The sequence below is a fragment of the Passer domesticus genome, chromosome 1, assembly GCF_036417665.1.
Source record: "Passer domesticus isolate bPasDom1 chromosome 1, bPasDom1.hap1, whole genome shotgun sequence".
Taxonomy (NCBI): Eukaryota; Metazoa; Chordata; class Aves; order Passeriformes; family Passeridae; genus Passer; species Passer domesticus.
In genome coordinates, this window is record NC_087474.1 from 76,099,132 (window position 1) to 76,113,848 (window position 14,717).

General features: G+C 43.6%; 1 protein-coding gene across 5 annotated transcripts in view; it reads left to right on the top strand.

Moving 5' to 3' along the window:
* The window catches only part of F13A1 (coagulation factor XIII A chain), a 66,762-nt gene that overhangs the window by 11,846 nt on the left and 40,199 nt on the right, over window positions 1-14,717 (top strand). For all 5 annotated transcript variants that reach the window (XM_064425533.1, XM_064425500.1, XM_064425510.1 and 2 more), the window contains 2 exons: window positions 2,392-2,580; window positions 14,111-14,362. In XM_064425533.1, coding sequence (XP_064281603.1) covers window positions 2,392-2,580; window positions 14,111-14,362 — 441 coding nt within the window. The remainder of the gene's footprint in view (window positions 1-2,391; window positions 2,581-14,110; window positions 14,363-14,717) is intronic.

Below are 14,717 nucleotides of genomic sequence, written 5' to 3' on the forward strand. Positions count from 1 at the left end.
TGATTACTATTACTGTAATTAGCACAGGCTCAGCCATGGGTTACTTCATCTGGCAAGCTTAACATACATTTTAACACTGAGCCCAAAAATGAAATGTGTTTTTTGCAGATGTGTATGGCTGTGTTCTGAGAGGAGCTATGTAAAGTCCTGCAATAAAATTAAGCAAATGCTGAACTGAAAGCCCAGGGTGGCTTAGCTTTGCAGTTCCTTGAAGGGGCTAACATGCAGAGGAAGGGTGGGGTCACTATTGCCCCCATCTCCTGTTTTATCGCAAAATGGAGAGGAAAATAAAACAAACCCTCAGCTCTGTTTTTATGCCTCTTTGGAATGAGGGAGAAGCTGCGCCAGTTTCTTATTGATAGTCACAGAACCCCAAAATATACAGCTTTTACATGTAGTGCTTTCAGCCCAGATGGGTTTGAAAGATATAAGGGGAGAGATTCTTCCCTGTCCCTGCTTCATCCCTGTGCAGAAAATTTCTGCCTTATGTAATTCAATTGTGAGTTTTGTCAGCATTTTTGAAAGAGCATCAGTAAGTTTTGCAAGGAGGGAGGTGAAGACATGCCCTACTTCACTGAGGGGCAATGGGAATGATTTCTGAGCAAAATGTTACATACAGACATGTCTGTAACCTCAGCCAGTGCTAAAATCAGTGGATTTTTACAGAAGTTACTGCAGAAGCCTGGTGAATTGAGCAGAGAATAACAATCACGTTGTCATGGGACTCCAAGCCTGACTCAGGATTGGGCAGAGTATTCTAGCCTTTTTGCAGATCAGGGTTAGCAGGAGGCAGATGGTTTTGGGTTCAGTTATAAAGAGGTTTTCCATGAAAGGTTCCTTATCATGCTCTGTCCTCAGGCATATTACTTTCCTTCTGTTTCCTAAAGGACATGGATAGGGATCTAAGGGATGATACAAGCAGTAGTGGGACGTACTCCCATTGCCATTACTCCCCTGTCATTGGCTGTTGCCCAGAGCCCAGGCTGGAGTAGGAGAAGGACCATGCTGACCATGCTGACCATGCTTCCCATCCAGGGAGGGTGCTGCCTGCAGGACTCTGCTGCTTGTCCAGGACTGACAAATTAAACAATTGTGCTGAGCTTCTGTGAAAGGGGCCACATTCAGCCTTCAATGACTTGAATGTCCGACTCATTTACTGAGCACATCATTCTTGCCCACAGTGTGCTTAGTAGAAAGCCAAATTAGCCACCATCACAAATACACATAGCTCCACCAGCTGCTGTAAATGTGCAGCTCTTTTTGCCAGGCATGAGTTTGGCTCTGTCACTCCAAGCATAAAATGCAGGAATTAGCTTGTTTCTAACTGTCAGCACCTGGAAAGACAAGCTGAGAGCTGCAAATCTAGCTTTACTCTGCTGTCTCTCTCCTGGTGGTGAGTAGTAATGGTCCTGCTCCTCCTGGCAGAGGTTTGTGCCTAAGCATGCAGGCGAAAAAACAATGTCCAGTTCATTTTCATGTGGTTTCTCACAGTGCAAGAAGACTCCCATTGTGCAGATTCATGGTGTGGTACAGTCATGTAGCTTATGGTGTCTGCAAATGCCTGTGGCTTTCCCAGTGCCACCCCACACTGGTCATTTGCTGAACAAACTATCTATAGTTTGCTATAACCCTTTATACAGCCTAAATTTGAAGGGAGCAAAGCTTTGCCTGTGTATGTTATAGATACCTACTGCTGCTTGCCTGTAACTCTATGCTGTAATTATATGCAGTAATGTTATATTTAGTTTTCATAAGAAGACACTAATAGCAGTGGAGGTGTACTGAGAAGCTGAGACAAGACACATGCAGTACACCCAAACCTTATCTAATACAGGCAATCCAAGTTCTCAGCTGAATGCAAGATCATTAGCTGCCTCTCAGGCTCTTCAGCTCTCAGTTCTGGCAGCATTTTGCAAATAAGGTATTTAAGTGTCACAAAGCCCCTGTGAATTTGCATTTTACAAAAGGGGGGCTGCAAGAAGGGAGACACAAAGCCCCAGCCATCCAAGTCCCACTGATTGCTCTGGTAAACATGTGGCAGCAAGGCCCAGACTTGCAGAAAGCCAATGCCAATGGAAAGATGGGTCCAGACTCTCCTTGGGGTCATTCAGCTTCCAACACCTAGCAACCTGCTCTTTCTGTGGTTGCTCTCACCATGCACTAGAAGCTTTTCGGCAGCTGTGAAAATGGCATGTGGACAGAGAAGTGTCTGTCCATAAGCCTCTTCTCAGCCAGGAGCATGTAAACACCAGACAGATCCAGCAAGTTCCTGTTGCATGGTGTTCCTTCCCTGGAGAAAGGGAGGGCAGGGCCTGTAACTTCGGCAATACCAATATTGACATTCCAGCACACTGACTCCTTCCCCCTCTGCTCATTTATGTGTCTCTGCAGATTACCTGCGTGTTGTGGATATTTACATGTTCAAGGACCCTCACGAGATCAACAAGCAGGAGCACCACACTGACAAGTACTACAACCCCAGGCTGATAGTGCGTCGAGGACAGGCTTTCCAAATCCAGATTGACTTCAACCGACCCTACCAGCCACAGTCAGACCAATTCTGGCTGGAGTTTTTGATGGGTAAGTGCCTGGCAGAGGCTGTGTCTTATCAGCAAAGCAATAGTCTCTCATAAACAGGAAAACAGCAGAAATGAATGGCTGGGTCTTTTCCTGTTATGATTGATAAACCATAAAAACAGACTTAGCCGTAGGAAAAGAAGTGTTTTTCTAAACAGGGTTTGAATCCTTTCTTGAGAAAATCAGCAGAATTTCTTGTGAGAGAAGAAGGAGCAAAATCTGGGGGTTTCTGTTTCATAAGTAGCTGTACTTTTTTGAGCTTTCAAAGTTATGTCTGGTTAATGCTGTATGGCAATGCTGAAAGGTAGGTGGAACAGGAAACGTCTTTTGTTAGTGTTTAGGAGATGTAGGGAGGAGGAGTCTATTGTTTGAAGTAGGAGAGGTGAGTGTATAAACTGAGATAGCAAAATATTGATTGCATAAAGATGAAAAGTTACACTGGGTGGAAAAATCTTGCAACTTTCAGCCTGCATTTACAAACAACTTAGTAACAAGAAATAAAGTTCAGTGACTTTAATTTTGGACTGGAAACAGAATAATGGAATCTCTAAGGTTGTAAAAGACCTCTAAGTTCATTGAGTCTACAGGTTAGCCTAGCACTACCTTGTTTTGCCTCCAAACAGTGTACCCAAGTAGAGGTCGTGATTCCACTTCCCTGGGCAGCCTGTTCCAATGTATGGCTACCCTTTCAGTGAAGAGATTTTTCCCAATATCCAATCTAAACCTCCCCTGGCACAACTTGAGACTATTTCCTCTTGTTCTGTTGCTTGTCACCTGTGAGAAGGGACCAGTTCCTCTCCTTTCAGGCAGTTGTAGTGATAAGGTCTCCTCTGAGCCTCTTTTTCTGCGGGCTAAATACCCCCAGCTCCCTCAGCCACTCCTCACTGGACTTATGCTCCAGACCCTTCCCCAGATCTGTTGCTCTTCTGCTGGACACAGTCCAGCACCTCAATGTCTCTGTTGCAGTGAGTGTTCCAGAACTGAAGAGAGGATCTGAGGTGTGGCTTCACCAATGCTGAGAGCCTTACTCAGGATGATATCAGAGACTTTCTTGTTTTTTTGCTGAAAGAGAAAGCGCTTTTCCTCTCACTGGGAAATCTTCATCAGAGACCCAGGTCCTAAGGTACCTGTTGACTCACTGAAGGTATGGGACTAGAGAAAGGCATGACTTCACTAGAAAAGGAGAGAAGCTAAAGGATTTCCTGCTGTGCTCCAAAGATAGCCCCACCAAATTCTGGTCCCTACAACACAACTCTGGGAAACACCCAGCTTCATCTAGATTGATCTGGGAGTTTCTGTGTTAAGACATCAATGTTCCCCTTATAGAGTCTTTAAAGTAGGTTATAATTGATGCTTTAATTTACTTTCCTGTGAGATGCAGATCTGAAATTTGTAATGCTGAGTCTTTTCCATCATTGAATTATGATGATGTGGCCATTTATTAGATTTGTTGCCTTCTAAAGCTAGATAGGCGTTTATCTCTTAAACATATGTGCAGTGAAAATGTTACTGGCTGCACATTTTTTTTCCATGGCTCTCTTCTTTCTAATTTAAATTAGGGTTGGGAGGCATGTTATGACAGTCCAGTGAATGATTGGCTGAACAGCTACAAGTGCCTTTAAAAATTTAATATGCATAAATATCATTAGTTCTTTTGGGATTTAATTAAATTCAAGATTGTTCCCTTAATCTTTATATGTTTAAAACAAACAGCTGTATCAAGAAGATGTGGAAAATGGAACATTTGTTTTTTATTGCACTCTCTGCAGTTTGCATTTGTTTTAATCAGATATTCTATATTGGAAGAAGAAAATTAACACTTCTTTTGACATTGCACAATCCGCTTAAGAGAACACATTCACTTGTTTTTCTGTTGCTCTTTCCTAACACATCCATCCGTGGTTTGTACCTTGAATCTCTAAGTATGGATAAAAATACTCTCATCTTCAGCCATGGTAGGAATGGGGTTAATACAGCCTGAGCCAGGGGAGTCTCTGCAATAAACACAGCTCTGAATGATTCCTTTGGAGCTAGCCCTGAGTGTGTGGTGGAATTTCCCTCCCTCTTCTTCGCTGTTGCTGTCCTTCCTGTGACATGGGATGGATGTCCATGCGTGGTGGCTGACAACTGGCTGCAGATACAAGACAGTGTTCAATGTTATTGCCCTCCCCTGTTTTTCCTTTGCTTCTGTGAGCACCACAGCCCTCATGTTGCAAGGACTTTAACTCACAGAGATTCATCTGGGAGGTGTTCATGCTCCTCTTCTGGGAACTAGTCAACACTCAGCACTCTGCAAATGTTTCTCTTTGTGAACATGTGCTGAAAAAGCAGTACATTTGTTCTCAGAGGCTAGCAACAGGAAGCAAAACAAACACAGTCCACAGCAGAGAAGGAATATTCAGAAATTATATACTTGACTCTTGCCACTTCTCCTTTTAGTATCAAGTCCAATGTTTAATGCTGAGAAGAGGAAGGAAATTTACTTAGGAAAGACAACTGGCTGCTGAATGTCTTAGTGCTGTGCTCTCAGACCTTTTGTCAGAGGGAGCTGTGGCCATTTTCATCCAGTTTTTTTTTTAGTTTATCTTCCTGAAGAGCTGGCTCTCACCTCTTGTACTGCCTGAACAGCAGAATCCAGACAAAAAACTCTTCCTCAGGTTGCCTGTGAGCAAGGGAGAGAGGCAGGCACCTCCAAACAGAGTTTAACCCTGCTGTCTTAAAGTGGGATGAACTCTCTTCTGGATTTTTTTCTTCCTCTCTTGATTCTCTCTCACAGACCAGACTCTGTCTTTAAGAACAACAAAAGCAAGGAAGGTGAATCCTGCCCTTTGGTACTGTCAGGCAGAAACTATCCCTAGGGAGTGGCTCAGACAGCAGCCCTGCAGCAGAGGCAGCTTGAGCTCAGAGAAACTTTTTGTTCTGAAATGAGTATACCTCCTAGGAATGTGCTGAGTTTGGGAGATTAAAGTGATGGACACACAGAAATATTGGCAGGCTGTTGTAAGATGACCTTTCCAAGGAGTACTCTGTGTGCCTGAGCAGTAGATTTCAAATGGTGCAGCAGAACTGTTGAATAGAATAACCTCAATTGGAGGGGCCTCTGGAGGTTTCATGTCTAGCCCGTGGTCAAAGCAGGTCCAGCTTCTCCAGCATCTCTGGGTCTTTCCCCATGAGCGGGTTTTGAGTATCTCCAAGAGTATGGATGTTTCCCCAGACGATGTGGACCAGGCTGTCCTGAACTGCAGAATATTTTGAGTGGTTCAAGGTTCTATTCTTGTAAGGTACAAAGCTGGTCTATAGGGATGTGTGGCCTTGGCTCCCAGGGAATTCAGTTGGAGCTGGGAAAACCTGAACCCTCCTTTTGCAGGGCTGTGCCTGCAGTGGAGGCTGTTTGTACAACAGTGTCTACGAAGCTATTCAGAAGTTATTAGTTCCCAGCTCTGAGAAAGTTTCCCAAGTTGACATTAATCCATCACAGAATTTTTATCTATTAAAGACTAATTTTGATCCTGAAAAATGTGACAATTGTAATGGATTGGTCCTGTGGGTGTGCACAGAACTATGCTATTTCCGTTATTCCCTAAAATTTACTTTCCTTTCTCCGTTTTTTTCACTCCTATTTTTTCTTCTTTTGCATCATTAAAAAGATGATTAATGAAGCAAGTAAAGCAAGTAGAGACTGCTTAATCCTTCTAATTGATAATGAATCAAGGGTACCTGGGACAAATACTTCTTCTGTCATGTGAAACAAGATCTGAAACACTCAGAGAACAATCTTTAATTGCAATCCTTTTTAATACACTGTCCATTTAAATGCCATTTTCACAGAATTAATGGGTTAAATAGTATAAACAAATATATATATATGTGTGTGTGTGTGTAAATATATATATTTTTTGTGTATCTGTATGTATATATATATATATATATATATATGTGTGTGTGTGAATATATAAATAGTTCACCCCAATCTCTTGAAAGTCAGTTTTACAGACATCCTTCTATGATAGTTCATTATGACTGAAGTCATTCTTGCTTTAACAGACTGTTTTCTGTAGAGTCATCCCTGGTGAAATTGACTGAAATGCTAACATGTGAATTATTATAATTCAGTTTTGCACATAATCCTTTATTAAATTAAGACCATAATTGCCTGCCAAAGTATGGAACACAATGAATGTGCCAAAAAATCCACATGGAAAAATATTCACTTATAAAGAGAGTAATTAGATGTAATTCCAGTTCTTGTGCTGGACCTCAGCCCTGCCACAGTACCTAAGGTTTGACAGCTGCTCCAACACCACATATTTCCTTCATTTCTGCCTACTTCCTGGCTTTTACAAGAGGAAAGATGAGCATCACCACTTGGGTGAAACTTGTTTTATTGGTCTGGGGTTGCAATGAAAAAGCCACAAGAGAAGTGCAGATGCTGTGCTTACATCTAGTTCCCCACAGTGGGATTAATTCCAGTTTGTTTGGAGCCTCAGTGAACCCAGAAGAGCCAACTGACTTCTTCACTCATCTTGATCCGTCCTGACTCCTACCTTTGTGGTGATGGGGATATTTTGTGTTCCTCTTTGTTTTCCACAGTGCAAGGCTTAGCCTGGCTGAGCATAGCTCCCACACCTGGGACAACCAGTTTGTTGTGGGTGCTGCAAAGTTTCCACTGGCAGTGCTGCACTGGCAGGAATTTCTCTGAAAAACAGATGAATGATGAGATGGGCTTATACAGCCTTCAATCTTGCTTTTAGTAGTAGTTTCCAGTACGTGGCTGTAAATCCTTGAGGGGTTGATGAGTTTATATGGTGTATCCTGACTCTAATGATGTATTTCCCCACATCCTCATAAATTGCTGTCTATTTGTGTTTTCCTTAAATGGCTTCATAAATCCATATATATTGGTCTAGCCCTAAATGTTATTATGGACGTTTTATTCATTGACGCACTTCTGGAACGACCGTAAATTCCAGTCCCCCAGGCTACTATCACCTTTCCACACGTGTGCATATGTGGATTCCCATGCACCCGTCCATAAGCTCTCCTCAGGCTTCTATAAATCATTGGCTTCTGGCCTGAGATCAGAGCAGAGACTTACTGCTCCTTTTTCCACAGTCTTCCCAAGCCAGTTCCAGAGGGATAGTTATAAACACATCAAAGAAGCTAAGAACATAAAGATTTTAGAGCTGATCCCATATGGCTTATTTAGGTGATACCAAATTCCCACTTATAGTCAGCAGGATATCTGAGTTCAACTAAATAACCAGAGGTCCAGTTCAGGATATGCACACCAGAATCAATGGAGCACTTCATACTGTCCTACAGTGTCCACTGCCTTTCCCTGTTTTCACAGCAGAGCTGGGCCAGGAAAGATTCCAGGGTTATTGAGATTTTGATGATTTTGTTAGGCAGTAATTCTGCCTTAATGGGAAGTATTGCTCCCTCTGCTGACCCTGTTCTCCTCAGCAGCTCTGGGGAAGGGCAGGTTGCAGCCAGCAGAGGTGCTGGAACATGAGATGTCCCCCAGCACTAGGGATGGAATTTTGAGCTGAATTCTTACTCTGGGTAACAGTTGCTCTTTGGAAACCTCTGGATCTTCATGTTTTAGGAGATTCCTTGGCATTGTTAAGAGAACTAACCGATCTAGAGGACACACTGAGTTGGTAGGTAACTCAGCACTGTGAGTTTTTTAGATCCATGTTTACAAAGAAGTTCAAAAGATTGAGAAGACAAAAACACCTGATGGTCTAAACTTTGAGTCTCATTTTGTGACAGAAAAAATAATTTATTAGCAGCAGGACATATTTCCTAGAGATTGCCTCCCAGCAAACAAGACACCTGTTTGCCAGCTCTTAGCAAAAAACAAACCTCTCCACTTTCTGAACAAAGGCATTGGGGTATTCTTTTCCTCCCCTCTGGAAATTCCAGCTGGGCCCCAGAGGAGTAGAGAGGAGGGAGTTCCTTGAGGTGGTCTATGAATGCAATAATTCATGCAAATCAATCTTTATCAGGCTGACTTTTGCACTGCTTCAGGAGCATCAAGTGGCACATAAAATCTGGCTGTATTTTTTAGTTGTTTTACTAGTTAAGGTGTGTGGCTCTGATGTGTGTTTTACAATCGTAAAGTACTAGAAACATTCACTGCTGGGACAGAGTGGCCAGATGTTAAGGATTCATAACTAGAGCCATGAGGAAAACTTCTTTCAAGATATTTGAGTTTACTACATTTCCAAATTTGTATATAGCACTTCTGAAGGCAATGGAATTTGAGGGTGGTAGGAACCCAGACGAGATGTTAGAGATTTAGAGACTACTGCTTTTAATAAAAAAACTGTTTCTTCTTCTTGCTTCTTTTGATTGTTTGGAATTTTATTGGAGCACCTCTCCTGTTTCTTTCCAATTTGTTTTACTCTGTTTCATGTCATAAATCCCATATGCTAACACCTATCTCCAAGGCTGCTTGCTATCAAAAGGCTTACCTCTGCTGTACTGGTGACTTCCAGCTCAAACTTATTTGTCAATATATCACAATTATTATACTCCCATGGATGGTGCTGAAATATATTTTTTACCCTTTATATGAAAGAGTGTATCTAGATAAAACAAATGAACTTATTAATTACTTAATTAATTAATTGTTAATTACTGTGTGTAATATATATTCAAAAGGGAGACAGACCACTTGACTCCTTGAAAAGCCAATCTTCCAAGGAGGGTTCCTAAAAAGACAAAGGCTACTGAGATACAGTTTTGTTCACTTCCTTATCTTTTGACGTATCCCATTTCCTTCAGGAAGGAAATGTCCTGTGAAGTTCACTAGGTCTCTAATCTCTGTGCTACCAAACTATCCCTCCTCGCTGCTGGAAGTAAAGCTCAGTTGTGTGGGACCTATCCAAGAGCACCTGCTGGTCCCTCCAGTGTCTGTGCCAACAGCACAGCTCTAATTCAGCCGTGGCATTTATGAGCTGTTTAATGCACCCACACACACAGAGCAGTGTGCACATGTCCACTGGGGATCAAGGGGAAAATTAAACTACATGTAGTCAGGAGCTTCCAGGGACAGGATAGAGAAGGAGAAGGAGGAGAATAGAATGGAACAAGCCCTGGTTCCTGTTAGTCACTTGTAAAGAACGGCAGAATTGGATAAGTGGAGGAGGACTGCTCATGTTTTGACAGCTGAACTCACTGTACCTATCTCTTAGCCTCTCTCTGTTGCTGTAAATCCCTCTCTGGTGTGGCAGTTTTACCCAGAATTTAACACAGCTTGCCTCCGTTCCTGATGGGACCAGAGCTGACATGCTAGGGAGGAAAGGCATATGTTGAAAATAACTGACTTTGAACGCATGTGTGTGGCCACAGTTCTGGGGTTTAGATGTCTCGTTATTTTTCTGCTACATAAATAGATTTTGGCAAGCTTTAACAAATGCTGCACTTTGCTCTTTGCCCCTGTAAAGTGTCTATGTGTGACAGGGGACATTCCCTGCATGCCCACATCCACACATGCTGCAGTCATGGTGACTTTTGCCATGTAGATATTTACTCATGTTTTTAAAGTTTATTTTATGAACTCCTTTAATAGCAACAGCAGCTACTTTGCTCCTCTTTTCCTGGGTTCCTGGAAACCCCAAGAAGTCCAGAGCTAAGCTGAGATGCAACTGAAGTGAGAAGGAGCTTTAGGACCCCAGCTTGGTTAGGTACAGAAACCAGGGTGGAAAAAGAAAGGATAAGAAAGAAGTATCAAAGGATCACAGACATGTGCACTGTGCATCAGGGAAAATAGATTTGTTTGTGTCATTAAATGTTCTGTACAAGGGAGGTTTCTGTAAAAATTAATGTCTTCTGGCAGCGCTGTGGCTCAGGACCTATCACTGAAGTGCAGAGTGTTGGAGGCCTGAGAAAGGGGGTCACTGTGAGTTCTCTCTTCTCCTGCTTCAAAGGCAGGACAGTCGGTAGCTTCTATTCAGTCCATGGTGTCTTTGAAGGAACCTATAAAAAGAATCACCCAGTGCAGGAATCTCCAGACTTTCTGAGTTCACAGGTTGGATTTTCCCATTTTCATGTGCTGTTAGAGTGAGCAGACAGGAACATCCCAACAGCGTGATGTCACACAATAACTTTGTCTGCCACAGAGCAATTGGCTGTGAAATGTCCTCGTGTGAGGGCCAGAGCCTCCTACACCCAAAGCAAACGTGAACACTGGGGAGTGAGGCAACCACAAAGATCTGGCTGTGGAGCATGGTTCAGGCTGCCAACTCGTGGTGCAAATCAGAGCTGGAGAGATCCTGAGCCAGATAATGCTGCTGGCATAATGTCAGCACCCTCCTGTCAGCATAAAAGGGTTTATCTTGTCTACATGTTCCAGTTCTGACGTGCACTCAAGCTGCCTCCTGCCTCTCTGTGGGTTGGTTTAGCACCAGAGACCCTTCAGAGAGTGCTCTGCCAGGCATTCACAGGCTTTTGGTAATGAGTCTTTGGATAGTATTGAATCGTCTTCCTTGGAGACTCAGCCAGAGAATGAAATCACCACTGCACTTTACTCCTTCTGAGGAAGGGCCAACATTGCAGATATCCCAGCTATGAGCCAGAAATGTGTGCTCAAGATGTAGATAAAGGTCAAAAGGCCAAGCCATCCTGATAGGATTTCCCTACAGAGTTGATAAACATAGTACTGAGCCTATGTAAGAATTATTTGGCCAGCAACCTTAGCATGCAACGCCAAAATTACTCAGCTTTATAGCACTCTAGTATCAAGACAACAGATGTGTGTGTATGACACTAGTGTGGCTGATGCTGTCAGGTGTCTAGATGTGTGTCTACAATTCAGGTCCACAAACTCCTGACAGAAGTAACAATTCTCTTACTCTTTCATTTACACCCCCTATTCTTCCATTTGCATTTTGTTTTGTTTGGGTTTTGGTTTGGTTTAGTTTGGTTTGGTTCTATTTCAGAAGATTAGGACAGATTCTATTTTAGAAGATTGTCCCCTCTTCAAAGAAAACATTGGAAATTGCTCACTCTGCTCTTGAAGGCTCTGCCCATCTTCCCAAACTTCCTAGTGGGTTCAGGGTTTATGTAACCATTAGCAAGCACCAAATCATGCTTGTCTGTCAGGAGCAAGCTATGTTCTCTTGTATTTACTGTTTATAACACCCACAAAGCATCCTGACTTCTAGGATATCTGTCCCTGGCAAATCTGCTATGTCTGCAGGGATGCAGAGCATCCTTGGTGCCCCAGAGCACCTTCTCCTCATGAGTGAGCAAGCCAATGCAGTGACCTCTGAACTCTGTGGGGCCAGCTGTGTGGGGCTCTGGGCTGAAAGAACCTTGCATCCTCCTTCAGCAGCAAGTACAGCTGCTGCCCTGTCAAGCAAAAGGTATATTAGAGTGTCTCATGGCTTTGCTTGTTTGGAAGGGAAAATGGGGTTTTGAATTTTCAGAAAAAATGAGAATACCAGCGGCTTGGTTCTTCGCCGAACCTGCTTATGAGGTGCCAGGGGCAGTGGTCCCATAAGGACTTGAAAAGTTTTTGTGGTCTCTTTGAGATCCTATTTGGTTCCAGTAGGCAGATTTTCTGGGAAGTGATTCTACAGTCTCCCCATGTACACGTGGCATACGCAGACATGGTGGTGCAAAGTCACTGCCAGAGCACAGCTTCTACCGTCCCCAACAGGCTCCTACACCGGCATGCAGCTTCCAGCAAAGACAAGAATGTCAGTTCCTAACCATGTTAAAATAGTAATCTCTTCCCCCTCCCACCTTTCTGAAGGAGGTATGGGAGGTATTTTTAAAAGTAGCACATGTTAACAGTTTTCAAGGATATCAGTTCAACTGCTTGGTTTGCTCTGCTGCTTTGTTTGCGTGGACTGCTTTTTTTAGAAGAGGATTATGTCAAAACTAGAAGCAAAATATCAACTGTAGAGGCAAGCTGGGTCGTGCACAGTTGCACTACAAAGAACATGTTCAGCTCCCAGATCTGTTACCTCTATAGGTTCTTCTCTCTACACTGGCTTTCTTTTGATGGTTTATATTTGAAGCGTCCGGTGCTCTATCTTCTAGTGTTTTCTATTGATTTTGCTCTCTTATTCTAGTCCTTTATTCTTCTGTAGGTCTTTTCCTTCCATTGTGTTCCTCACTGATCTGAATGAGTTTCACGGGTTACAGCATCCCTGGCCTGCAGGGCAAAGTGGGCTATTTATGTGCACTGAATATCTGTGAAATGAAAATTCATGTGCTCAGAATAATATCTTGGATGAAGCACAGTAGCCCCAGATTTCTCAGAAACACAAATGTCGTGGCAGCTTGCAAGTTTCAGATTTAAAGCTGGAGTTGTCCTTTCCCAAAATGTAGCTGTGTTCAGATCTGTGATTATCTCTACATCGGCAGTATAAAAATAAGCAAGCAAGAAAATGAGTTTAATTTTGAAGTTCTTAAATAGTAGGAATGAAAAATATAGAAGTCTGTCCCTCCGTCTGCCATCATTGCTTTTCATTACCCTATTTTTGAATGAGAGAGATTGAATTTCAGCCTAAAATATGAAATGAAGAGTAGATTTGAGAATGAGATAAGGAACTCATTCTTCTCACAAGCGTCTCTTCTGTCTATGCTTCTGGTTGGCTTCCAGATTTAGTTTGTCTCAGTCTCAAGGGGTGGAGCCTCACACAGCTTTAAATCCTGGCACTGTACGTGTTTACATGTAGCCTATCTGTCATGTAGCTGCTTTTAGAGTTGGCGGAGTACAATAAGCACCTCTGGGGTGTGATTTGTCTTACTGTGAGGCAGACTCATGTGAGGTGCTTTGGAGGCATGTCATACTTTGGGACCCATTTCTGGTAGAGAAAGTTTGGTGATTCAGCCCCAGTGTGGTGGTTTATGTTCTGGGCATCAGAATTGGTTCACACTACGTCCCTGAGGAGTGAGTGCTCGGGGGGAACCGAGCACTGGCTATTTGCCTGTGGACTCATTTGTGTTTCCTCCGTCTGTGCAAACTTCATGAAAGAGCCTTGGCCTCTGCTTGGCAGTGCAGTATGCAGAGAAGAACAGGGTTCTGCTCTGCCAAAGAGCCCCAAAGCTGATGTCTGTGCCCCAGAGGGCACTTGTGTGCTAGTGACAAGGGTGGTGGGTGCATCTGAACTGGGGAAGGGACTCCTACCTAAACTCCCAAACTTACCAACAGTCTAGCTGGTGTTGCTGACACCAAGGCAAGGAGCAACTAGGATAAACAATGGTGAGCAAGAAAAGCCTGGACAGCCCCTTCTCATGCTGGCAGGGCTATCTATGCTCCTGGCAGTTCTCAAGCCAGTGAGACTGGAGTGATGTGGGAGTGGGTGTGGGGACAGGCTGCCTGCAGGGAGCTGTGGCAGGTGTTTGTGAGGCTGTGCTGTCAAGTCACCAGGCCCTGTGAGGGGCAATGAGAGAATAGGTTATTTTGCCCACTAAAACCTGCCACATCCATTGAAAATAAAACAAAAGGACAGAGGACTGCTAGAAAATTAAATAACTGTCAGAACAAGGTGAACCTCTTCACTTCTCTCTCCAGGTCGCTACCCACAGCAAAACAAAGGCACCTACATCCCAATTGTAGTAGGCAGTGCGCTAAAACCTGGTCAGTGGGGAGCGAAGATTATCCACAGGGAAAACAACTCCATTCGGCTGTCCATCATGTCCTCTGCCACCTGCATCATTGGGAAGTTTCGCTTGTATGTTGCTGTCTTGACTCCCTTCGGCATCCTTCGGACACGCAGGAATTCAGCAACTGACACCTACATCTTGTTCAATCCCTGGTGCCAGCGTAAGTACCTGGTCAAAGGCTTGCACTTTGTGCTGCTGGGCTCGTCAGGTTTTAGGTGGGTTGGTCCAGGAACAGGAGCGTGGTACCAAAGAGGTTAGAGACATGTCAGTTTGGGTCTGGAAAATTTACAGTAACTCTGCCAAAAGTCAAGTCTTTCAGGCTGGGGAATAGCCCTGTGTGAGCAGGGCTCCATGCTGGAAACAATGCCTTTGTTTTGTCTAAACTCTGCAGTTTTATGAGGCCAAGACTGTGTTTGCCAGTCCAAGCTCCATTTCTCATAGTAAACATACCCCAAGGCTTTACTCTGACTTGAACAGGCAACACTGAGAGTCTCCAGTGTGCCTGAGTGTGCCTT